The 25,946-nt window shown below is 38.3% G+C and overlaps 2 protein-coding genes across 2 annotated transcripts; both read left to right on the top strand.

The window, feature by feature from the left end:
• The first annotated feature begins 10 nt into the window (after positions 1–10).
• On the top strand, positions 11–8,203 carry si:dkey-16n15.6 (organic solute transporter subunit alpha). The gene is made up of 8 exons (XM_040003816.1): positions 11–2,994; positions 3,089–3,183; positions 3,862–4,013; positions 4,148–4,221; positions 4,309–4,464; positions 4,786–4,897; positions 5,512–5,764; positions 6,289–8,203. Exons 2-8 carry the CDS (start codon positions 3,117–3,119, stop codon positions 6,726–6,728), a joined length of 1,254 nt encoding a protein of 417 aa, XP_039859750.1. The 5' UTR covers positions 11–2,994; positions 3,089–3,116; the 3' UTR covers positions 6,729–8,203.
• A 1,652-nt stretch (positions 8,204–9,855) lies between these two features.
• Positions 9,856–21,583, top strand: LOC120716284 (histone-lysine N-methyltransferase SUV39H1-like). Its single transcript, XM_040003753.1, has 6 exons — positions 9,856–10,139; positions 10,827–10,972; positions 12,763–13,422; positions 18,451–18,597; positions 18,819–18,948; positions 19,687–21,583. Exons 1-6 carry the CDS (start codon positions 10,121–10,123, stop codon positions 19,818–19,820), a joined length of 1,236 nt encoding a protein of 411 aa, XP_039859687.1. The 5' UTR covers positions 9,856–10,120; the 3' UTR covers positions 19,821–21,583.
• Positions 21,584–25,946: the final 4,363 nt, after the last annotated feature.

The following is a 25,946-nucleotide window of genomic DNA, read 5'->3' as shown; positions in this document are numbered from 1 at the left end:
TGTTTTTGTGTTTGTGTTTTTTATACATTTTTAAATAAATGCTAAATACAATAATTTTCAAAAAGTGTATATTTATTTAACATATTTATAGTTTGGATCTTGTCTCACTCATTTAACTGAAAACAAGGTTCTCTGCTATTAGAGGTTCAGATAATTAACTGAAAATGAGCTGCTGTACGCACCTTTACCTGACATTTTACCCTACCAATCAAAAGCAGGTCACCTGATGGACATAACAAACAATTCAGGATCATTTCCAGTATCTTTAAGAGATAACAGGACATTGCGTCCATTATCTTTTTCACCATCTCCATAATTTACCAGTAGGACAAATTGTAAAATTTGTGAAAGTCCAAAATTTGTAAATCCTGAAGGTTCCAGTTATTTCAGCTTTCGCCCACATCCAGTAATTCTTGTTAGACTAATTGGTCATTCTCAATTGGTTGTTGGTGTGGGGTGGATATAAAAAGCTTAAAATGGTGTGGAATAAAGTGCTTCATGAATCGTTTGTGCTTTTTGTGGTCAGTACGACCAAAGATGTTACTATGAATCAACAGTAAGGCAGCAAGCAGCAGACAGCTGCTCCAAGGGTGTGGAAAGTCCTATGCATCCTGTTGGACTCTGCTGACCACTCCTCGCATCTGCAGAAACTTACATTTTCTCTTTCATTTGACACCTGCAAAAGCTGATGGCAATAATTTTCAAAGTTTGTGGTCTCTTTTCAGGTGTAAAAAAAAAACTGGTTGATTTATTTTTTGCATCATTATTCTAAAATGAGGAGTATAAATACTGTATATAACCTGTAATTATAGCTTTCATTTATTTCCTAGAGATTGATTGTGCCCATGACAGATTGTAAGCAAAGGGTGAAAATAACATCCCCTTAGCATAAAAAGTATATTCCACCCTTTAAAACTATCTAATGGTTAAGAATTGTTTCATTTAGTAGAGAGCTTTTATTGTGAAAGAAAGTGTTTTGATTGATGTTCCTGAGGTTGACCAGCCTGGATACTTATAAAAAGTGAGCTGGGAAGGCTTTGGGGTGAACAAAGGTAGCTGTTGCATGTATCTCCTTTGCCTTGGTGATTAATTATTATTAATTATGCTCTGTTCAGTTGGTCTATCAGCTAATGACATTACTGTAATGTGAAGGCTGAACTAAAACCCCGTCCTGATGTCGCAAAGTAACATTAAACTAAAACTTTCACTTTTTGCGTGTTTTTTGCTGGTAGCTTTGCCGCTGTTTTCTCAAGATGCTTTTTTAGAAACAAAATGTTGTTTTTAACAATTTGCCTAGGGTTAGTGAAGTTGATATTAGATGAAAAACAGCCCCAGTGGAGCTTCAGTTAAAATCTTTTCTATACCATATACACTCCCGATCAAAAGTTTAAGACCACTTGAAAAATGGCAAAAAATCATATTTTGGATTGGATCGTAACTAGGTTCTAAGTAGAAATTCAGCATGCACCATGAAGAAATGGGAGTGACACAAAACATTTTTTGATCATGCAATTTATTGAAAACAACGCTTAAGCTGAAAGAGGCTGTTTTACAGCTGATCAAAAGTTTAGGACTACACCTCCAAAAAACCCTTAAACCACCCAAAACAGAAATCAAAGGTCCAAACATGAACTCTGTTATGAGCAGCTCCACCGTTATTGTCGATCACTTCAAAAATTCATTGCGGCATGCTTATTGCAAGTGTTTCCATGTGGTGAGTGGGAGCATTTCTCCAAGTGGTGAAGACGGCCGCACGAAGGGCATCTACTGTATGGAGCTGTTTTCCATTTTTGTAAACTTCCCTTGCCATCCATCGCCAAATGTTCTCAATTGGATCTCTCCCCTTTGACCCTACAATCCAACTGCTATACACAGAATGTGGACTTACTCACTGAACATAATGTGCCTCCACATGTCCAGCTTCCAGTGCACATGTTGCCGATACCAGTGCAAACAGGCTTGACTGTGAAGAGCAGTCATGGCAGGCCTCCTGGCAGCCCAGTGAGACCAGAGATTGTCTGTGAGGAGAGCCGTCGGCCATATCGTCTTGCAAATCAGTAGGAAACTGCTTGTGGTTTTTGATGCTGACAGGGTGAGGAAACTGTTTTCTTGGCATGTCTTCCTCACTTTGAAGCCCATCCCTAACATCCCCCACTATATGGCACATTGCTTTTAATTTGGTGATGGTACTAAGGCTCACTACGATTATACCGCAACTTGGGTTTTGCGGAGCACAAGAGTTCTGACAAGAGTCAATCGCAGGATTAAGCTGTTTGGCATTGGCACAGAAGATATAGCAAGTTTTTAATGGGCACATCCCACATACTCAACTCTGCTTCTCAACCCACAAATGCATTTTCTTAAAAATGTGGTACCAAAAAGCATTGTTACAACAGTGACATAATCGACCAAATACAAATTTCCTTACTTTTTAAACAAACTTTATATATAACTACTAGGTAAAACACTTTTCACTGTGAATTATTTACAGTAAGTCCATATTCTGGGATGTCATTTAAACAAGTTTTGATAAGAGTCTGCCAGATATACTCGGGGCAGTTATTTCTCCTGGTCTGACAGATTTGGGACACTGTGGGCCCAAGCTGTTTTGACTGTGTGATTATTGTATGCTGTTTCTGTTAAAGGGGTCGAGGTACTAGCTTTATCACTGCATGAGAGATCGTTCAAATTGGGCCAGAATATTTAGGCTAAAAGTTACAAAAGTAGTCATATTTCACATTTAGCCACATGATCCTCAGTTTATGAAAAATGTTGATTAGTGGCACTTGCACTAAATATTGGGTGTATTTTTAAACATTTGTTCTTCTCACATAAACTGTTGGCTGTTCAAGATGAACTTGGATCCCATACCTGTCCCCTACCTGTATCTATCAATGATTAACATCTTTAGTCAGACAGGAAGTGTTTGGGTCAACACGGAAAGGACAGGAGAGGCCTGGAAGTCGTTTTACATAAAACTACAGCCTCTGGAAGGTAAAAGTTTGGTGCTGGGATATTTGGTTGGCTACGAATTAAAAGAGGTAGCTGACTGTTGTAAATTATGCTATTTCCTATGTATTTGGTCTAGATGCGTGGTGAATAGGATTATATAGAGGATGAGAAGTAGGGCCAACTGCAGCTGGATTGGGCCTGAGATCCCTCTGTCATCACAAATTTTTACTGGTAAGTACAATTTTCTACTTCCACTGTAGCAGAATATTAAGGATTGCATTTATTATCTCCCCTTGTTAATGCCCATTAAGTGAGATGGAGTGATAAACTATCTCAGATTCAACTCTTTTTGGCATGAGCTGTAGCATTTTAGTTTAATATTTTAGTTATAATGCTCAAAAAAAGTTTGATGTGTATTCTTTTCTGATGTGTATACAGAGAAAAAATAGACTTTAATAAATATTATAAGAACTTTGTTGTTGCTTGTTAGAATCATTCAGCATTTTTAGCCATTGATAGATAGTTATAGAAATCTGTTAAAGAAATCTGCACCTGAGACGATGTACATTTTCATATTTTATGCATGTCTCCTTACTCAATAGATGAAATGTTACATTACAAACATTCATTTTCTAAAAATGCTGAAAATTCTGAAAGACTGACGGAATGCATCCTGAATAATTTGCACAGTTGCAAGAGGAAAAAATATTCTCGCAGGACTTAATTATCATAAACTACGTATGATTGACTGGAGAGAATCCAAAGAACTTGATGTATAAGAAACTGGAATCAAAATGGAAGCTTGTGTGTATGTGTGTTGATTTCTCACCAGTTTCTGGCAGTATTGTGTACTTTTTTGCAAAAATTCTCTTGTGCTTTTGTGTGGTACTGTGTTTTTTTTTTTCTCAGCCATTAAAAATGAGCTATGGCTCTTCCTCATCCCAGCCGGCCTGGCTGTCATTTTACTTGGGGTGTTTCTGGAAGAGGTGGGCTTCTTCTTGCGCAATATTTCCTCATTCAGACGTCAATTTCTCTACCTTTGGATATTAGGAATGTATCCGGTAACTGCAGTCTCATCTCACACCCACACAAACACAGAGCTCCTTTTATGAACTGAGCTGAAATTGCATGCTGATGTGCTCCAGTCCAGCGTGCACTACAGCTGAGTCTTACTGCTGTTTTCTGTTTCCTTTAGGTGTTTGCCTTCACATCTCTGATAGCACTGTATGTGCCCCGTTCCTCTTCTCTGTGTAGTTTCATTGCTTCTCTGTAAGTTACCAAGAATGGACTATAAAGACTTGCTGTGATCACAGGTTGGTTGTATATATCCTGTCCAAATGTGTGTATTTGGCACAGGTATCACTCTATCACCTTGTTGAAATTCATGGGACTGATCACAGACTTTTTTGGAGGGAAAGTGCGTATGCTGGCTATGTTGTCTGGACAGCAGGTAACTCCAGATCCTTTTCCCTGCTGCTGCTGCTGCTGCCTCCCAATGGTGACCATCAACAGGTACACAGCGGCAGCCACAAATCTGAGTAAAACACTGCCACCGCACGTAGAGTGAAATGATTAAGGTCTTATTAGGCACCAGGTATCATCTCATGGACATTGTAGAGGTGGCATCTCAACAGATCATGTGCCACTAATGTCTATAATGGCTTTTAGTACTTGTGTATGTTACCTGGATGGGAATTTGCACATATATTGTAAAGAACTGCACACACTTCCTGCATGTATATCCTTTGTGTTGGTCTAGCTGTGTTGTGTAAAATGTGGTCGATACAGTAGCAGACTGTCATGTGAAAGTCTTGTCCCTTCTCATGTGTGCAGCAGCAGCCGGGCCTGGATGATGGCTGCTGTCCTGCAGCTCTCTGTGGTCCGCAGCATCTTGTTCTTCGTGACTTTGGTGCTGTGGACAGATGAACAGTATGACTATGGTGATGTGAGTTGTTTATAAAAATTTTGATCTATGTTTATTTTGCCAGTAAGGATAACTTCATGAAGCTCAATCCAGTGCTGGTGTTCATTTAATAGAAGATATACATTATTTGTCCCAAAGCTGGGAAATTTGTTACAGCAACTGGGTTTAACACAACAAAGACAAAACACTGCCAGAGTAGTGTCAGTTCCCAATCTTGTGCAAATATTTTCTTTCTGAAAGTAACTTGTTTCAAGCTAGGTTCATATATAATAGTCATAATGGTTGTAGATGGTTACTGACAAAGGCTGCAAAAAGGCTTCTAAACTGTACAGGGGGAAGGTCATGGAGAACCTCATATGATCCACATTTCTGCAGAACCACTGCACATTGTATGTACTGATTGTTCATTTTTATAAAGGTGGTTTGAACACTATGAAGCTCTCTCACACTCCAAATAGCTTTAAGTAGAGACTGCCTCTGTAGTTATACTATGTTTAACATTTGAAGTACAATGAGGCTTTGAGCCCAGTCTTACATGTTCAGTCTATTTCAGATAACAAATCATCTCATCTGAACTGAAAAGCACTGGATAGACTGAAGAATAAAAAGTGTAACTATCGTCTTATTTTTTCCAGGTGGGTTCAGTTGACCCCAACCTGTATGTGAACAGCATCATAGGTGTGTCAACTTTCGTGTCCTTTTATGGCCACCTATTGTTTTACAAAGCAACAAAGAGTGCGTTGCATGGCTATGGACTGAGAGCCAAGTTCATCTGCATCATCCTGGTGCTAGTCCTGTGTGGCCTGCAGAGTGGCATCTTAGAGACTATGGGGGCTCTGGAGGTTATCCCCTGCACACCACCTTTCTCTGTCTTGGCCCGGTCTCAGTGTAAGTGACAGCACATCTGGACTCCTCCAGTCTTTTGCCTCCCAATCCGGTTTTACTCAAATAATTCTGCAGATCAGTCACAACACTCAGACAACATTTTTCAAACAAATCTATCTTGAAAAGAATTAGATTTTATTTTCGCAGGGTACACCCTGGACAGGTCACGAGCATGCAGAACAGGTCTTACACTAACATGATGTGTCCTTGACTGAGACAGAATTCTAGTGCAACTGAGATTTGAGTTCTCATTAATACTAGATAAGTGCTCAACAATCTAATGTGAGCAAATAATAAGATTTAAGACTATAAACCGGAAATATAAAAAAATTCTGTCATAACTTTGCTAAAACTAAAGTTTGATTTCTTTGAGTATGGTTATTGTATGGTTATATTGTTACATCGGCTATAGTTTTGAATGAAAACTCACTATCTCACAAAGATGGAAGCACTGTTGTTTCACCCAAAGCACTCTACACTGCCTGTTAAAATTAGTCCTGTATTGTGCGTTTCTTGTCCAATCTTAGTGATCTACCACTACAGCGTGATTGTGGAGATGTTTTGCATTGGCCTGTATGCCCGCCATACATTCCGTAAGGTGGAGCCGAGTGAAATGGAGATGGAGGAGCCGCTTGATGTATGGAGAATGGAAAAGGCCATCCAAACGGAAGAAATTCAGGCGATGCATCAGAAGGCCAGCGTGGTATCAGAGGAGGTTCGGCCTGGTGGATGTCTCATCAACGCCTCATATAGTCCCAGTTACGACAGTGACAGCGAAGACAGCCTGTGCAGGATAGAGCATGCACCTCTGGATGGTTTCCACTTTCCTAAGGCCAAAGGTCAGCACTCAAGGAGTTCAGAGACAGTGGAGCCCAGGTGTGCGGATGAGCCCGGCGTAGCTCTGACACACATTACTGTCAGGGCTAATGTAAATGACCTGGAGTCAAAAGATGTCACTGTGGTTTGACCAGTGGGATAGAAAAGCCCATAAGATTAAGCCTGACTGCTGAAGATGCAAAAACTAGCTAGGAAAGGGCACTTTGAGCAAAATATACTGCTAAACACTTCAATTATACATCAGATCCTGATGAGCAAAATATTCAACTTAAAATTTGCTGAAGAATGTAACAACTGACATAACATCAGTCAGTGCAAACTGAAATCATCGAGCCTTTGAGGGCTGGATTCAAGATCAGGTGAAAAATAAAAAAATATTCCCTTAATTTCATGATATTTTGCAACATATTATTGGATATTCTTTAAACATTGCACCTCACCCCAAACTGCTCTCAAATGGTTGTGAAGTGCTAGTTTTACCTTACGCACACTTTGCACTGCCCTTCCTTTTGTTCTACACATAACATTTTGATCATTTTAGTCATTTTTGGCGTTGCATGCTTGTTCTGTTTCTGCAGTACTGTCTAAGCATGATACCAAGTAGTTGGCAGCTTTTTCCATTTTGTTGAATATTGGTTACTGGCAAACAGTTCGTAGGTACATTACCACCACACTGCATTACTAATGAATAACATCCTACCAGGCCTATGTTTAAGACAAAAAAAAAGGCACATCAACTATTCACTTGAATTTCAAGACTACTGAAAAGTGATGACCATCCCTAGTACTGGCTTGGGTGTTTGTGGGGTTGACCAATAAGACAAAAACTTACACACATAATTATCTCATTTAGGATAATTAGGAGACTGTGCAGAGATATTCATCTCATTTTAAATGTGGTCCAGAAACTTGTTATTCATATGTTTTAGGGTTTGGACTAACCAGGCTGGCTTATAAAGGTCGCCAAAGATTATATGCTTCTAAAATCTTTAATATATATTTTGTTCTCTCTATTGTTCTTATTATTATTACATATTATTACATTGTTGTACTTATTAATCCCACACGTACTAATTGTTGTGACCTGAGGAAAATGAATGAAATAAATATAATGTTACAACATATTGAAGCATTTTAAAGCACTTCAAACCCGTGCTCTTTAGAACTGTATATATATGTAGAGATTTGTTGCTTCTGTTTTTTATCTTTAATTAACAGAGTCTCTGAGTCTACAATTAAATGTGACATGTAGGATGATATATATATATATATATGTGTGATATATAACCACAATAAAGCCCTGTCCAAATTCAATTCAAACTATCAACAAATTTAATATTTTTCTGTGGAAATAATTTGGTACATCAGGAGCTAGTAATGTACCAGTAAGTAGATGCACATTCTTGCAGGTGTGTACAGCTGTTTTGCTAACTTTGACTTGACCTCTAGAACTATCTGTAGCAGGCATAATTTGAAGTAATGGTTTTCTGTGCAACGTCATCAGTCTTTCACGTAATTGTGGAGGATCCTCGGTCCACTCTTCTTTATAGTGTGCCTTCAGTTAATTGAGGTTTGAAGCACTCTTTTATGCATCGTTCTCTGAACACCCAGTGCACTCCAGTCAGGCTGAGGCCTGGACTTTGACTGGGCCGGCGCAAGAACAATTCTTTTCTTTTGGAGCCCTTCTGTTGGCAATTTGCTGCTGTGCTCGGGATGATTGGGCTTCATCCACGCACAAATCTGTGTGTAAACAAGTGTGCACAAATACACCTCGTGTGATTCATCAGTTTTCTTAGCTGTCCTTGTTGACATTGGGTGATCGTGGCTCAGGGGGTTGGGAATCGCATCTGTAACCGGAAGGTCGCCGGTTCGATCCCTGGGCTCTCTGTCCTGGTCGTTGTGTCCCTGGGCAAGACACTTTACCCTACTTGCCTACTGGTGTTGGCCAGAGGGGCCGATGGCGCGATATGGCAGCCTCGCTTCTGTCAGTCTGCCCCAGGGCAGCTGTGGCTACAACTGTAGCTTGCCTCCACCAGTGTATGAATGTGAGACTGAATGAATAGTGGTATTGTAAAGCGCTTTGGGTGCCTTGAAAAGTGCTATATAAATCCAATCCATTATTATTATATGAACAAATTTTTAGTTGTTGTGGACCATAGATATGAACACTGTTTGTGTGCTAGCTAAAAGTCCAGCTGCTGTATTTCACAGGGAGAGAAAAGAAAGAGATCTAACTTGACTCAGAGATGGAGAAAGATGAGAAAGACAGGACAGGAGAGGAAGAAGAAGAGGAGAAGTTAGATTTGAAGGCAAGGACTGCTCAGTGGTGTTTGATAAACTGTAAATGTAAGTCCTCGTGTTTTTAAATCAGATTGGGTCTCTACATGTCTTATTATGGTTTTTCATAATGTAAAACATGCTGCAAAACAAACTAGGGTAGATTAACTGTGTTATGTAAAGGCTGATAAAAATACTGTGCAGGTTAGTTTACTGTGATGTAATGGATTTAAGTAAAAAAACTGTAACTGGTGCATAGTGGCTATGGTTTCACAGTCAGAGTTAGGTTACATAAAAGCCAGCAGAGGTGAATTTGAAGTTAAACTGATGATGCTGATTCACTGAATTCCACCAACTGTATAGTGTCTAATATGAAAACAGCATAAACAGAATACTGTCAGTGTAGAAAATGGAAGTCAGCCAGGACAACTCATGAAACATCTGCTGACATCTGGTTGAATTCAGTTGTTTACATCCACAAAGAGCAGCAGGTTAATTGATCACAGCCTTTACACTAAGAAAATCTACTGGACATCTCCATAGACATTTTTGTTATTTAGGATTCTTTTCTCCACACTGAGGCATTAGATTTTAGGGTCTCCCCCACCTGCTAAATCCCATTTTGACCTCTTTCCTACTCATTTCCCTTTTAAAGGCAAAGACGCCCTCTATAATGTAGACAACAGAAAATAGAGCTACAATTTATTTTCATTTTTTTTCTCTGCTCATATTCTACTTAACTGATTCAAGTTGAGTGCATTTATTAGAAATAAAATTTAGACTGAAGTAAAGTTTGTATTCCTATCTACTAATATGATTACATTATTACATTAATATAGCACATGGTTCAGCTTTGCATAAAAATTGTTGGTAGAAACGTTTTCCAAGGACCTACTTTTACTTTCTTACTTTAAGTACATTTCAGAGCATGTACTTGTTCGCTTTTACTTAAGTAAATAAGTTGAATCGGTACTTTTATTGGAGTATTTTTCAACACTTAAGTACAGAATGTCTGGACCAGAGAGAAGAAAAAGGAAATCAGCTGGCAGACTCACTCAAATGTGAATCCATTGTACTGGCTGTACTGTATCTGTTGTCTTCCGGCGTGCCCGCCGGACTACTTCTCTAAGCCAATCAGAACGCTCACAGAGGGCGCTCATCCAATTAGCTGCCGCTACGATCTCTGTGACGTAAGGCCTTTCTGACCAATGTAGCTTATCCTATTTTGGCGGCTGTGCGGAAAACATGGCGGAAAATTTGAAAGGTAATACATAAGGACTGTTATTTCATTTAATTTTACACTATCTAGTTAATATTTGCGGTCACCTGGTTTTGTCTATGTCCTTTAAATAGCTCGAATATGCACATTTTTCTACCTTCGGATTTACGCAGTTTTAACTTAAGCGCCGGGCTTTTACATCGCGGTTATTCTATGAAAGCCAATAGTTCGAAGTACGGGTGCAGTTTAATAAAAGCGGTCTTTTTGTCCAAATAGTCGACTTGTGAACTCAGTAACTTGGATTAAGCTCTTGGTGGAGCTTTCTGTGTATTCCAGGTAGCAGACCGTAGCCGCTGTGTTGAAGTGAGCGGAGGAGTTAGCGGTGCTATTGCACGGTGCTCGGTAGCGTTGAGCTTGAGGCGCCATGTAACGCTTCGGGAATGTTTAAATGGCACATTGTGGGTCTTTGGACGAACGTGGATGCAACTCTTTAAAAGGATTCTAGTTTCTGGCCCCCTGTACCGGCATGACGTTTGATTTAAAACATACGCTGTTTCACACAGCTATACTTTGGCTGTCCATTTGCACAAAGCCCAGCAGTAAACCGTGTGTGCTGTCACCGTGCGCTGTTTGGCGGTAGGAAGCTGAGTCAGATTAAAAATGAATTTTTCCTTACTTTCCACTGTCAGAAAAAGACTGGGCACTGTCAGTTAAAGGTGTGTGGTGTGTTAGATTGCAGCGTGCCCTGCAAGATGTCCTGGGATGAGCTGGAAGCCATGTGTCGAATGGAGAAACTCCAGTGTCAAGAGCTTGGAGTTAGCAGAGCCAACGTCAATGAATACGAGGTTGAATTCCTATGTGACTACAAGAAGACTAAGGTATGATATCGACTAAGGTATGATATGGATTGTTGGCAACTTAGATTCTGGTTAGTGTGAAGTTAGGGAAGGTTTCTGGGTTTGTTTTCGAAGAAAAATAAATTCCTAGTAAATATTTTGGCAGTATTTTTAATGAAATCAACCAGTTTAATTGTTGGACAGGGCATGCATTCACTGTTAGACATCACACAGACATGTTTGAAAGGAGTTTTATTGCAAGTACTAAAAGTACAAAATATTTTACATTGATCTACTTTATAGTGAAACATTCTGCTAGTGTGTATTCATTGTATTGTGGCATGGATAAGTCATTTTTCCTCTTTGTTCCACTTTGAAGGCAAATGGTCTAACCTGACATTAGAAAAAAGATGTTATAATACAGCAAGTGCTGCATAACAAACATTGTTCCTAATAGTACAAGGTAGATACCACGAGACAGTGTAACTTTGGACTGCAACAAACCATGCACTATGGTGTAAATTCCTTAAATATCTTATCTATAATATTTTGGATTTTTGTATCATTTTGCATCATTGTATCATTTTACTATTTAGTTTGTATTTAATGTGCTCATATACACTATCTTGCATATATACAATATTGCTCATGTTTCTCACTTCTTATCCCTGTTAGTTAAGTATACATGCATATGCGTCTGTACGAGCTGGCTCTTACAGTCCCGTCTCAGAACAGATTAAGGTGTTGCTAGAAGAAAACCTTTCATGTATGTGCGGTGGAAGTTTTGAGCAGGCACAATTGGATTTGAGGTGGCACTCATTTAGTCTTCTCCAAATAGTTAGAATCAATGTAATCTCAGCTAAAACATTCAACTCGATATGCTCATGGTTTCATTGTGCCTTACCTGCCTTTTTAATGTTGTTTTGTCTAGGATTTTTTTTTTCTGTAAAGCATTTTATGATTCCTGAGTGTGAAAAGCACTATATACATGGAGTACTGTGCAAAAACTCCGGAGCCACCCCTCATTTTTGTATATTTTGGGAGGAAAATAGGAAATATGTGTAGTTATTTATTTAAATGTGTGCTAACATATGAGGTTGAATGATGAGACTGAAAGTACTCTCACTGCTGGAGCTCTCCTGGCCTCCTCTGAACCAAAAATGTCACATTTCCTGTCATCACACTGTCAGTCTGTAAGGGGCCTTTTCTTCCTTATTCTTTTTATTTATTTATTTTAAAGCACATGCCTTTCACATAATAAACTATCTACTATAGATATTTTTTTATTATTTTTTTTAGGGCTGATACTTCCTGTTTAATCTCCTTGTGTCCAGTTTCCTCAAACAAGGATGCTGCACATCATGCTGAGAGTTGCCAAGTTTTCAGCTAATAGCTCTTTGACCTTGTTGCTAATAGCTATTAAATTGTCTAATGCCTGTCAAACTGTGTTACCTTTGGTATTTTTCCATAGATTCAACTCAAGAAATGGAAAATGTCTTTCTGTAACAGGGTGCCTCTGAATGAAATATTTGGGTATAAGGACTAAAAACGAATAAAAAGTCAACCATGTCTACAGACAAACACCTTCAGAAAACTGGAGAGCTACTGCTCAAGAGCACTTTAAAAAAATTACAATAAACTCTGGCTGGTTGGGAGAAAAACAAATATGACTTTTGGACATGCTGTAAATATTGTACGTTTGCTTTGTGGAGATTTAGAACATCTGTGAGGTGGGACAGATGTTGCCCTTGGTATACATGGTAACAGAATAAATTAAGTTTAGGCTGAATCACTAATTGCCCCCAAAACTGACGTTATTGTGTGTGTTTCAGGAAGAGGAGTTGTACCTTGTAAAATGGAAGGGCTTTCCAGAATCAGATAACACTTGGGAACCCAAGAGGAACCTAAAATGTCCCAAACTGATGAAGCAGTTCCATCTTGACTTGGACCAGGAGCTGAGGCGCCACAAGCGACGTTGCATCCCAAAAAAGCTAGATAAAGAAGTTTCCTCATTTCTGGTCCAAAAAGCCAAACTTCGCCAGAGTCTGCAGCGCTGGGAAGACCATCTGAATCATACTCGCAATCATCCAGGGCGCATTTTTGTCATGAACGAAGTGGACCTAGAGGGTCCTCCGAAAAACTTTACTTATATCAACAACTATAAAGTAGGTCAGGGCATTGTGTTAGATGAGATGGCAGTGGGTTGTGAATGCAAAAACTGTTTAGAGGAGCCAGTGAATGGCTGTTGCCCTGGGGCTTCCCTCCAACGCATGGCCTACAATGACAGAGGACAGGTCCGGATTCGGCCTGGACAGCCAATATATGAGTGCAACTCCCGCTGCAGCTGTGGGCCTGACTGTCCCAACAGAGTTGTGCAGAATGGTATCCAGTTCGATCTGTGTATCTTTAAAACGGGGAACGGCCGGGGATGGGGAGTCCGCACACTGCAGCACATCAAGAGGAACACATTTGTCATGGAGTACATTGGGGAGGTGAGACCTGTTTAGTATTTTTTTTAAAGTGGCGTATCATGCTTCAGTGTCAAGTGTAGAGCATGACAAAAGCAGCCAGTAGCTGCTTGATGATTTGACAGATGTGATACATTAATTGAATCGGTTTAAAGTTTAATGATACAAGTGACAGCACTTGTTTCTGGTAACTTGCAGCTAGAAAGCAAATGAAAAGAAAGGTGTGGTGCACTAAAATAGATTCTGAATACTACTGGTATCTTTTCATACTAAGAAAATGCCCAAAGGGGTATACTTACAAATGTGAAATTGTATATGTGCACACACATGTACATACACAGTTGTTTTCATGTCCTTGTGGGGACATCTAATTGACATAAGGCTTTCTCTAGCCGCTTAACCCTGACCATGACCTAATTGTAACCCTGACACTAAAACCACATTTTGAGTCTCAAAAATGGCTTCAAACTCCTGGGGACGGTGATTTTGTCCCAATAAGGGCTGTTGGTCCCCACAAGTATAGTAAGCTTCCAATTTTTGGTCATCACAAAAATATGTACACAGGGTACACACACAATTTCGCATTTGTAAGCATACCCCTTTTGGCATTTTCTATCCATATCTATCTACCTGTAGATATATAGATCTATATGCCTATATATATTTACTTAGCTGATTGGTTCTTGCCATATATGAATTCTAACAGTTGTCAAATAGGGCTGTCAGCTGTGCACCAACCTGACTTCTGCACAACACACCTGATGTTCTCAACCCCATTAAGGGTGTAAGAAATTCCACAAATGAACCCTGACAAGGCACACCTGTAAGGTGAAACCATTTCAGGTGAAGGGTTTGCAGTGCTGTCAATAAGGCAAAGGGCAGCTACTTTCAGGAATCTATAAGATATAAATGGTTTGTGTTGACAGGTCGGATTTCTCAGCATGTCTTTTTGCCATCATATGAAAGAGTAGAAACGTATGCATTATTCCAGGTGTTTTTGCTATTTCTTAATAGATTTAACAGAAAAGGCAGACTGAGAAAACCTTCCTGAAGCCACTGATATCAAAACTGTGCTTGTGCAGTCTGAGCAGAGCTGAACAAAGCTTTTAAGAGATGGTCCTTCAGCATTGGGAACAAATGAGCCGCACATCTGAATAGAGGTTAAAGTACTACATTTACTAAGAATATTACAGTGATGAGACTACCATGGCTTCATTGTAGGACTTTTTTTTTTTTTTTTTTTTTTTTTTTTTTAAAAGGGCTGTCATTGTTTTTAATGTTGTAGTGGACTGAAACTCTTGGACTCCATGGTTTCAAAAGGGTGCATGCACTTTTTAAACCATGCACTTTTTTTTGTGCTTAATTACATAATCAGATAGGAAATACTTTTTTTTTTTTTTTTTCTTTTCTTAAGAATGAGGAATAGTAAATAGGGATGGGAGTCAAGAACTGGTTCATGTAGAGAACCAGTTCAGTAGTTCAAGTCCTTGGAATTGTTAGTCAGTCATCAATTCTGCTTATTGGTTAGATTGCACTCACGCGCAGACAGCATTCTAACAAAAACCTAGCCAAGAACCCAGATTGATGTTAAAGCTGAGTGAATGCTAACCCCAGTCCAGCAGCCAGCAGTTGAACTTCAACAGGTAACAAACTGACGATCAGTGAGGCTGCAGTCTCTGTTTCTACCCGTTAATGTTTCACAGTGGAATCGCCGTGGCGATCACTTTAAAGTCTCTTTACTTTAAAGTGCTCCTTTCATCTTTTGATCTCTGTGGTCAACAGTAGACCTTTAACAAAGAAAAGATCATAGCAAAAAAACAGGATATCAACCAATAATTCATGAGACAAAAACAAATGAAATTAAACAGGTGCTTTTTTGTGCTTATAAAAATTGTAAAATAAAAAAAATGGTATGAACTCAAAAGTCTAAATAGTGACTATAAAAATGACTGACCAAGAACAGTCTCATTCCCTGGCTCGTTTGAAAATCCCACTGTTGCCATATTTTTCCCTGTATATAAAGAGATGAAAAGGGGTGCAGGAAGGGTGGAGTGGTAGATTAGGATTGCAAATTGAAGATGGAAGTACCTGGTTAGACAGTACCTAGTTTTTTTTTTTTTTGTTTGTTTTAATGAGAGAGGACATGCAGAAGGTTGGTGTGACAACAGGATGCTGTGGTAGGGTGATGTGGTAGGGTGAGATAAAGCCAGGTGATCGACTTTGGTGAACAGCAGCATTGAAAGCAGTAGCAATATCAGTCCCAATGATCCCAAACAGACAGTATAAAACATCCACTTAGCTTTCTGGTCAGAAAAACAGTGCCTTAGACCTGCATAGGGCCGTCAGACAGTCATAGTTGTGGTCCTATAGAAGTGTATGGGAAAGTGGCTTCTGTTTAGACCTCTGTAAACACTTTACAGTTCATAGGCTAAGTCACTCAGTCTGGTACTACAAGGTCATTAAGATAAGATGGGGCCTGATTATTTAAGACCTTGTATGTGAGGAGCAGGATTTTGAATTCTGGATTTAACAGGGAGCCAATGAAGGGAAGCCAATACAGGAGAAATCTGCTCTCTCTTTCTAGTCCCTGTCAGTACTCTTGCTGCAGCATTTTGGATTAACTGAAGGTTTTTCAGGGAGCTTTTAGGACATCCTGATAATAATGAATTACAGTAGTCCAGCCTGGAAGTAATAAATGCATGAACTAGTTTTTCAGCGTCACTCTGAGACAGGATATTTCTAATTTTAGAGATGTTGCACAGATGGAAGAAAGCAGTCTTGCATATTAGTTTAATATGTGCATTGAAGGACATACCCTGGTCAACTGATTCCAAGTTGATTGATTCCAAATCAAGGCCAAATTATAGTAAATAGTCAGTAGACATGGGAACGCAAATACTAGCTGTCATTCACGTTCACATAATTTTATTCTAAAAGTTGTAATTTTGAGATTACCAAAGTATCTTGGTAAATGGACTTGTTCTTATATAGTGTTTTTCTACTCTGAGCACTCAAAGTGCTTTATACAATTAATTCATTCACTTGTACTTGGGGTCAGGAGGTGTTGGGAAAGCTGAGCTTACTTTCTCTAGCCACACCCAGGCCTGATTACTGCCACACCTGTTCTCAATCAAGAAATCACTTTAATAAGTCCTGCCTGACAAAGTGGAGTAGGCCGGCAGATCCTCAAAAGCCAGACGTCATGCTGTGATCCAATGAAATTTAGGAACAAATGAAAACCAAAGTGAGATCTCTCAGTCTAGAAAAGTTTATAAATTTATTTCTGAAGCTATGGGAGTCCAGCAAACCACACTCAGAGCCATTATCCACAAATGGCGACAACAGTGGTGAACCTTCTCAGGAGTGGCTAGCTGACCAAATTTACCCCAAGAGTGTAGTGGTGACTCATCCAAGAGGTCACAAAAGGCCTCAGAACAACATCCAAAGAAATGCAGGCCTCACTTGACTCAGTTAAGATCAGTTTGTGTCACTCCATCATAAGAAAGAGACTGGGCAAAAATAGCCTGCATGGCAGAGTCACAAGACAAAAACCACTACCGAGCAAAAAGTAACATAAAGGCCCATCTCATGTCAGAAAACATCTCGATGATCAAGACTTTTGGGAAAATACTCATCTGGTGTAAAGGTAACCCAACATTTCAGAAAAAGAACATACCAACAGTAAATTATAGTGGTGGTAATGTGATGGTCTGGGGCTATTTTGCTGCTTCAGGAACTGGAAGACTGGGTGTGGTAAATGGAACCATGAATTCAGCAAGTCCACCTCTGAATGTGCTAAACACCTTCATTTAGAAACTGTATTTTGTATTTATTTGTGTTATCTTTGTTTAATATTTACATTTTTTAATGATTTGAAACATTTAAGTGTGACAAACATACATAAAAAGTTGGAAATTAGGAAGAGGGCAAACACTTTTTCACACCACTGTGGGTGCTATATATGATCAGCACATTAGTGTTCCCTTGAGGCCACTGAATTAAAACTTCATTTATGTACATAGTTTTTTATTTATTTACTTTTCCTCCAAAGAAGCTACAACTTTTGCTTTAGCATCATGTTCACGTTTTTGTCCAACATGTGACACACACGTGTTTCCAATCATGTTAATTCAGATGCCAATATAAATAAAAAACAAATTTAAAAATTAATTTGTGACATTATAAATTATAACCTCTGATGTGTTAGCAGAATTATTCTGCTATCTAAACAGTGTGTAGTGATGCTATCCATAAAGAAATGTAATGCTGGCAGTTTAATGCTGATACAAAATGTTGTAAATTGTTTGAATGTACAAAATTATTCAATACCATGCAAAAATATTAGTAACCTCTTTTAATTTTCCAAAACACTCTGAGCCTGTTTTGGGTTAAATTTTGAATGTTGGTGAAATTCTAGATTACAGAAAGATTCTGCTAAATCTGTGTGTTAACATTACAGCCCACACCTCAAAACTACAGCCTGAATCACAGACAACTTGAGTTGACTGTTGTCTTCAATTAGCACTAGATACATTAAAAATTGAACTGAAAAATAGAATTCTGTTGGTTTATATGTGATTTTAATCCAACTATGCTCATTTGCACAGTAAATAAAACTGTGCTGTATACGGAGCAGCAGCAGGAGACAGATATTGATTAAATATCTATTCACTCATGCAAATGACAGCCTTCTATTAAGAAAAACAACTCCTCTTATTTCTTAGCAGGTTACAGTCATCTGGTGGTTACACTGACATGGTGTTTTCAGAATCAGAATACTTTATTAATCCCTAAGGAAATTATCTGGGTTACAGTTGCTCCAAGACGGTAACAGTAAAAGACAAAACTATTTAAACAACGCAATATGTTACAGATTTACAAATGTAAGAAATGGCACTAATATTTACAAATCACTCAATTAGAGGTGATTATTGATATGAAGAATCTTATCAGAATTAGTTTTAGCACGGATGCATCAACCAGGCATGCAGCCTGTTACAGTTGCTCCTGCTTTTTCTTTTCTTTCTTATGTCTTTGTTTTGTTTCCACAAGATTATCACCACAGACGAAGCAGAGAGAAGAGGTCATATATATGATCGCCAGGGCTCTACGTACCTCTTTGACCTGGACTATGTCGAGGACGTGTACACAGTGGATGCAGCTCACCTAGGAAACATTTCTCATTTTGTCAACCACAGCGTGAGTGCCTATGAACATGTCTGTCTTTGTCCATTCTCAACCATTTGTAAATGACCACAGTTTCTCCAACATGTTTCATTAAAAACAAAAGCTTTTAATGTTGATGTATATTGACCAGCATGCATAGCAACACATGTACTACCAGACTGCAATTTTTCAAATATGAAAGCAGAGTCAGTGCGAACAAAAAGCTCCTGAAAAACCTTCTGTTCCTTTTGCAGTGTAACCCTAACCTGCAGGTATACAACGTGTTCATTGACAACATCGACGAAAGGCTTCCGAGGATTGCGTTATTTTCAACACGTGCTATCCGAGCAGGAGAGGAGCTCACCTTTGACTACAAAATGCAAAGTAAGTAAATTGACTGAGCAAATTTGAGTCATATGTATTTTGGCACAAATACTGACCTTAACCAGACTTTAAGGTGCACTCAGAAGACTACAGAACTAAATAAATCAAGTTCTGTCACCCACTGGTGAAATATGTTTATATTTAAGCTCACTAGCCTCTCCTGGAATTTACATAAGAACTCATAGAGTGTGAGTTGTGGTGCCTGGAGCCCGAACATTTTAATCCTGTAGCTTTCAGGGTGGGGGCTGTATTGATCAGATTGAGGATTCATGATCTAGAAGTCTCTGAAGCCTGGTCAGCCTCTCATACTAGTTTGTTTTTCTTGCACCGTTCAGTTTTTGTGGCGTGGAGTGGCTGCCACCAGGGGAAACTAATGTGTGCTTAATCTGCAGTAGTTTTTGGGTTCATGTCATTCAGTAATAGGATCCAAGCCTCCTCAAATGTTAATCACACTGATCTCATTGTTCTGAGATCAGTGTGATCAACGTATATGCTGCTGCTGGCTCACAGCAGAGCATCAGTGTTTCTGAGCCATGTTTTTTTTTTACTTGTTGTTTTTCATGTATATGAGTTTGGTGTGTTAAATGTGGATAAATCTGTCATTTCTTTGTGTGTGTTTGTTTCACTTTTTCCTTTGTGCAGCACTTTGATCAACCTGTGTTGTTTTTAACTGTGCTTATATATAAACTGATTAATTTCACATGGGAGTTAACCAGCCTGAATTCTGTGTCTTTCTAGTTGATCCAGTTGATACAGAAAGCACCAAAATGGATTCCAGTTTCAGTCTAGCTGGGCTTCCTGGCTCTCCAAAGAAGAGGGTTCGAGTGGAGTGTCGGTGTGGATCAGACTCATGTCGAAAATATCTGTTCTGACAAGGACCTGTGGGGAAAAATGTACAGTTATGTTTTGTTTTTTTTTTATTATGAAAGATGAAATCCCAACTTCACTTTTACATTTATGAACAAGGCAGACTCTTAAGATGGAAACCACAGTCCAGCTTCAAATCTGTGAAGTGTGTGTCTATTACAAGTGCTTAATTACAGCGACATATTTTTTTTTGTCCTCTTTTAGCTCCAAAATAGATTTGAAACAAAAAAGTGATTAGCTTGTATTCTAGTTCATGAATGTACAAGTTCCTCTGTGACTGTCTGCAACAGGTTTATTACTGCTTGGCACTGGCCAAGTCTGGTGGGCAGAAAGAGCAGCAGTCAGTCTATTATTTTTTTTAAATCTGCATCATTCTTTTGTCTTTTTTTCTTTGGGTGAAAATTATTTATAGGAACAAATGTTAGGAATCTGCACACTGTTGACAAGCTGTGAAATGGCTGCAGTGTGTAATGCTGACAGGCTCCGGCTGGTATTCTTTATGATGGTCTCTACACTTCCACGCTTTTGCGTGTGGTGGTAATCAAAACATTGGCTCCAGTGCTTTAGGATATACCATTTATTTATTCTGCGTTTTTAGTTCTGTTTGACTAAAGAGGTATGCAATCACGACAGGTTTCAGACCACAGTCACCACAGTGAATATATAATAATTGAGATGGAACACAACCGTAGCCAAAACTGGGTTTGGTTTGGCTGTACTGCAGTTTGTTCTGAGCCATGTCCGTGTTCCCTCATGCTGTTTCTTAATATGCATGTTGTTTATTTCAGTCATGGTGTTTGACGCTCCAGATGTTGGCCGAGTCAACAGTGTACAGTGTATAAGGCTCGATCCTACTGTTTTTGCACTGCTGCTAGGCCAAGACCAATAATGGCCTGCCAACATGGAGTCGCATACAGCTGGTAGATGGGTTTTCAGTAAGCTAGAACAACAGATGCATGCAATGTGTTGTCAAAGTGTCTGTGACTGTTCTAAATGTGTGCACTAGAAGCTGTGGAGGTATATGTGCAGTTCTGCTTGCAACTGCTTTATCTTAAGTCTCCCTTCATTAACTCTCCTCTCCTCTAGTCTAAATAATATGAACTGTATAAGAAAGAACAGTAGAAGAAACTTTACTTTCTGCTTTCAGACATTTATGGTTTAATCGGATAAAAGGACACATGCTTGTAAAGAGAGCATGATGCTGTGTTTTCTCTATCAGTCTCACCACTATGCACAGGCTGACATGGTGGCTTTCAGCACAGCATGCTGTGCACATCTTCCCATTAACAAGGTAAGTTAAATCTACACCTGTGCACAGAACGAGAAGCTCCGTGCTTTCACTAACAGCTACACAGGTGGATGAAGGTTGGGACAATACACTGGTCTGTTTTCTGGATATGGTTTATTATTTTATGCCTGATTATTTTTATTGTAAAGAATCTTTGTATGGTTTTACACATGTCAGCGCAAATTCTCTACTTTCTGCCAAAGAAACGGATTCCCTGGAAACTGGTTTATAGACATTATTGAATAAAGTACTCGTGTACTTGGGGATACATGAGAGCATTTTAGTGAACTGCTCTTCTGGCAGCCCAGGGGTATTGTAACTCTCAGTGTACTTTTTTGTTTTGTTTTAAATAAATGGTCAGTAGCTGATTATTTTACAGTTTTGATATTTAAGCGTTTTAGTTATCAATACTTGTTTTTATCATTGTGACATTCTGATAGATGGAGAACAAAAGCTGTGCTAATAAATGGTGCATTTGTATCCAATGGGAGTGGTTTGTTCCAGGATATTAATATTTTGATGAGAATATAAATTATGTCCTATAGAAATCATGTGGTTACAGTTCCTCCAAGGCAATAAGAATAGCAACACACTGAACTAAATTAAATAATATATTGCAAAGTTACAAAATAGAAGGAATATCTCTAGTTTATACTAATAGCTCAATTATAAATATTCAGAAAATTGCAGATATATAATATAAAGAAGAAGCCAGCCAAAACACATGAGATAGCAATGGAATGCCCAGGATGTCCTCTATTTAGTACATCAGGACTTCGTATGGTAGCTCACGTAAGTCAAAAGATATAGGCCAAAACAAATGTCCATTACAAAGGACATAAATAAATAGGCTGGTTCTCAGGAGGATCACCCGCTAAAATAATCAAAACATCCTGGGATTGCACCAGTTCTGCCTATTCTGGACGAATGACACAAATTCTAAACACTGTTTCTGCTATGGCACAGGTAGCGCTTTCATTAACATCCTGTAACAAAACAAATTAAAAAAAAAAAAAATTAAAGAATTATTTTTCACTAATGCATACCATTTAAAGCAGTCAATTTAATAAGGTATAAGTTGAAACTAAGGGGAAAAGTGTTGCATGCATTTTCTGAGTGACTAAGTTGTAAAAGCCTTATTTTTTTTTTTTAATGCATGAGAAAATCCCATTAACTTAAACTGAAACTGTGCATGATTCAGTTCTGTGTGCACCTTAACCATTTTCTGTAGATCTTAATTGATCCAGTGAAAACCAGTGAAGTTGCACACAGAATTGGATCACGCCATACTTTACAGCATACAACTCAATTTTTGTTTTAAAGTTAGGACACAGGGTGAAATTTAAATAAAATAAGAATACATTGATTTACAAATTTCATAAACCCATATTTTGTTTAGAAATAAACACAAACTACATCAAACATTGTGAGTGAGAAAATTTACCATTATAAGAAACATATTAGCTCATTTTGAACTTGATGAACTATCCTGCCTATGGTCTATACCTTTCACTAATTGATACCACTTGATTCAATACAATATGAAAAAGACAAAGACAAAGCAGGACTTTAGGGCAACTAGAATTCTCCATCAGACAAAACATTATCAGCTGCTCTCCTTAGTCCATAGATATTTCCAGATGGGATGCTACACAATAGGAAACTTTGTACCTTTGTTGCAATGTTTTTCTTAAAATAAAAATGTAAAGAAAAAGATATATTTTGTGGGTTCTATAGTGAATAAAACATGGGTTTATCTTACGGTGAATGTCCTGTGTTTAAACCCAGCCTCTGGCTGGGACCTTTCTGTTTGGAGTTTTCATGTTCTCACCGTGAATGCGCAGGTTCCTTCTGGGTACTCTGACACGCCTATTATTTCTGTTCAAACATGTACAACAATCAGCAAGTTCCCAAAACAATCCAAAATCCTTTGGAACAGTGGCAAGGACAGCTAGTCTTTACTGCTAAACATGCACCAGCAAATCCATCCAACACAGTTTTATATGTGAACAGGATAATTGTGCAACACAGTTATTTTGAAAGTTAACTTTTTAAAGGTCAGATAATGTTGCCTGTGTGTCAGACTGAAACACATTTATTACCAATTTGATAACTTACTTTACTATTGGATGGTCAATTTCTGTTTTGAAGAATAATAAAGTGTCTTTAATTCTTAATCAAAAATATAATAAAAGTATAAATCTAATTAATATGATTGATGAGAAATTTAGTTTGAGTAATGAAAATTATTCTAGTGTCTGGATTTTTTGTGTGTAGACATGATCACACATGATCACATGATCATCCTTGGCTGATTAGTGTTCCCTTGAGGCCACTGAATTAAACCTAGTCATATTCAAAAAGCACTTATCTGTAGCGGAGTTACTGGAACACGCGTGGCTGGTAGAAGACAGGGCCTGCAAGGGTACTCACTATGTTCTTCTTTTTTTTTCTTTTTTTTTTTTATCCGAGTAGGTGGGGTAGACATCCGGAGGACAGAGGCAGAATAAACTGGGCGAGTTCCCTTGCCCATCAGCTCCATCCAAGCTCTGTGCTGCCTACTCGATAATACTCCTAGGATCAGAGAACAAACTATTTAAACAGAGAGCTGATTCAGACTTCCTGTATTGGGGTGCTGGTTCCACAGATCAACAAAAGTTAATTTAACCTTTGTTAAAGTTAAGTTATATAAGTCAGCAAAGCTGCTAGAATTCACAGTGCAAGATGGAAACCACTGACTACACTAAAGAACAGGAAAATATGTAAAAGCACAGCTCTAAAAAAAAAACAACAACAACAACAAAGACAAACTTTGAGCAGATGAAACCAAGTTTTGGGAACAGAATATGATTACATCACTTACAGGCAAGTTTTACCACTCCATATTAGGACTCACATCTTTGGAGGTTTTAAACAATTAGCTGAACAAAGTGTAAAGTGTTAGCTTAAAACACAAATTCTCAGCAAATGAAACTAAATATATTTGCTGGTTTTTATAGTTTTTGATGAACTGTCAGAACAGTTGTGCTGCCCACAATGATCACCACCATCACTGTTCGTCAGCTATAGCAAAGCTGAGCACAGTATGAAATCATCACATCAGAGCAAACTGTGTTGATACCAACTACTCATAATCATAACCATGTTCTCATTGTTTCAAGTATATAATTTATTCTCATTACAAAACCAACAACAGAAATCATAACTTGCCAGAGACATGCATATGGCTCAATCACCTATTTTTCCTCTTTTAAATACAGAACATGGGAAACCAACCACTGTGCCACATGATTTGTGGTGGTCAGAAGAAAAATCCTTTTACAGCCTTTAAGTATTTTAATTGTAAGATATGAAGAAGAACCAATCAGGATAATTTGGGGTCATCTTTCAAAGATAGCAACCTTTTGACCCCTTTTTGATGTAAAAGTGATGCCATGTGTATATTTTAGAATTCTAGTTGAAAATGACTTTATAATTAAACATTCAGGATAAGGTCAGATTTGTGCACTGGGAATGACTGGATGCTTGATCTTGAGCTCAAGCTTCATAGATTTTTCCTAGATACATACACAAACAAAAAAACAAACAAAAACTAAAAAACATTCAATTAATAACATGTTTTGAAAAAGGACTTAAAAGTCATTGGTTTGAAAACATTCATATCTTTGTGACAGGAAAAAGGTCAACAGAGAAGTTCTGAGAAAGAATTCGCAGAAGTGATATTTCTGAAATGCGCTATGCATACGGTATGTGTTTCCTTTGTGACTTTCCTATTACATCCATGCAACCAATACATTACACATACACCCATTCACACCTGCTGATAGAAATAAACACACACACACACACACACACACACACACACACACACACAGCAAAACTAAGATAATCAAGAGCTTTTTCGCTGCATTTCAAAGTTACCTGTCAGTATAATACACACCAAATAGTTCAGAAGTCATAGTAAATTTACAAAAGATAATTTGCCCAAGGCAATTAAAAACAGACATGATGCACACTTTCCTGTGGCTTTGTCAAAAATGGAAATGGAAAGAGCAATCATTCCCCTTCATTCCACGGGTTGATATTCCAAAGGAGAAGAACATAGAAAAACTGCAACAAACCAGATTAGACCTCACTCGTATCAACAAGTTGCAATAGAAAAGTCACTTTTCATTTTTGATGCTCTCATTTTCTGCTGGTGACTCCTCCAGCTTTTGATGGAAAGTGCAAGTGCCCAGAGTATTCCCTTTCCTTGCTCAATAACTTCAGAAGAAGAAACATTTTTATACTCTTGGCTACTCAGTTGCATTGGTTTGGTGTTTGTATGGAAGTAAGGCCATATGCCATGACAGAAACAAAGGGCTAACCACAAACACGCTTTTTACCCTCACAGGCTTAACGGCATGCCGTGATTTTAGACATGCACTGACAACACCTCTGCCCTGTGATCTCTTTCCACCTTCATAAGTTGTAAAAAGTTGCAGAAGACGCATAGTTTAATTGATTTATCTAGATTTAGGCAAAAATAAAGCAATAGCTATGTCTTCCAGTGTACGCTCTCTTGTAATGACTATTAGATCCAATCAGTTTTGCAATATAAATATAAAGTGGATGCTGACACTGTTTGTATCTTTATCTTTTTCAGCTGCTTTAAGGTCATTGTCAAAACGAAAATAGGGATATGAAGTGACTAGTGATACTAACATTTATACAGCGCTTTTCATTCATAGCATACATTCATATGACACATTTTTAAATATACATCAAGCACTTTATTGTTCTCACATGCTGTATGTGGGCAATTTAGAATCCTCAATTAACCTAACATTCGTGTGTTTAAACG

Source organism: Simochromis diagramma, unplaced genomic scaffold, assembly GCF_900408965.1.
Source record: "Simochromis diagramma unplaced genomic scaffold, fSimDia1.1 OVJJ01000466.1, whole genome shotgun sequence".
Taxonomy (NCBI): Eukaryota; Metazoa; Chordata; class Actinopteri; order Cichliformes; family Cichlidae; genus Simochromis; species Simochromis diagramma.
This window is presented reverse-complemented; position numbering and strand designations above follow the sequence as displayed.

Coding starts and splice junctions, on each gene's coding strand:
- si:dkey-16n15.6 (XM_040003816.1), top strand. CDS start 3,117: ATGAGAAGTAGGGCCAACTGCAGCTGGATTGGGCCTGAGATCCCTCTG. Junction 4,898..5,511: donor AACAGTATGACTATGGTGAT/GTGAGTTGTTTA, acceptor TATTTTTTCCAG/GTGGGTTCAGTTGACCCCAA. Junction 5,765..6,288: donor TGTCTTGGCCCGGTCTCAGT/GTAAGTGACAGC, acceptor GTCCAATCTTAG/TGATCTACCACTACAGCGTG.
- LOC120716284 (XM_040003753.1), top strand. Junction 13,423..18,450: donor TCATGGAGTACATTGGGGAG/GTGAGACCTGTT, acceptor TGTTTCCACAAG/ATTATCACCACAGACGAAGC. Junction 18,598..18,818: donor CTCATTTTGTCAACCACAGC/GTGAGTGCCTAT, acceptor TTCCTTTTGCAG/TGTAACCCTAACCTGCAGGT.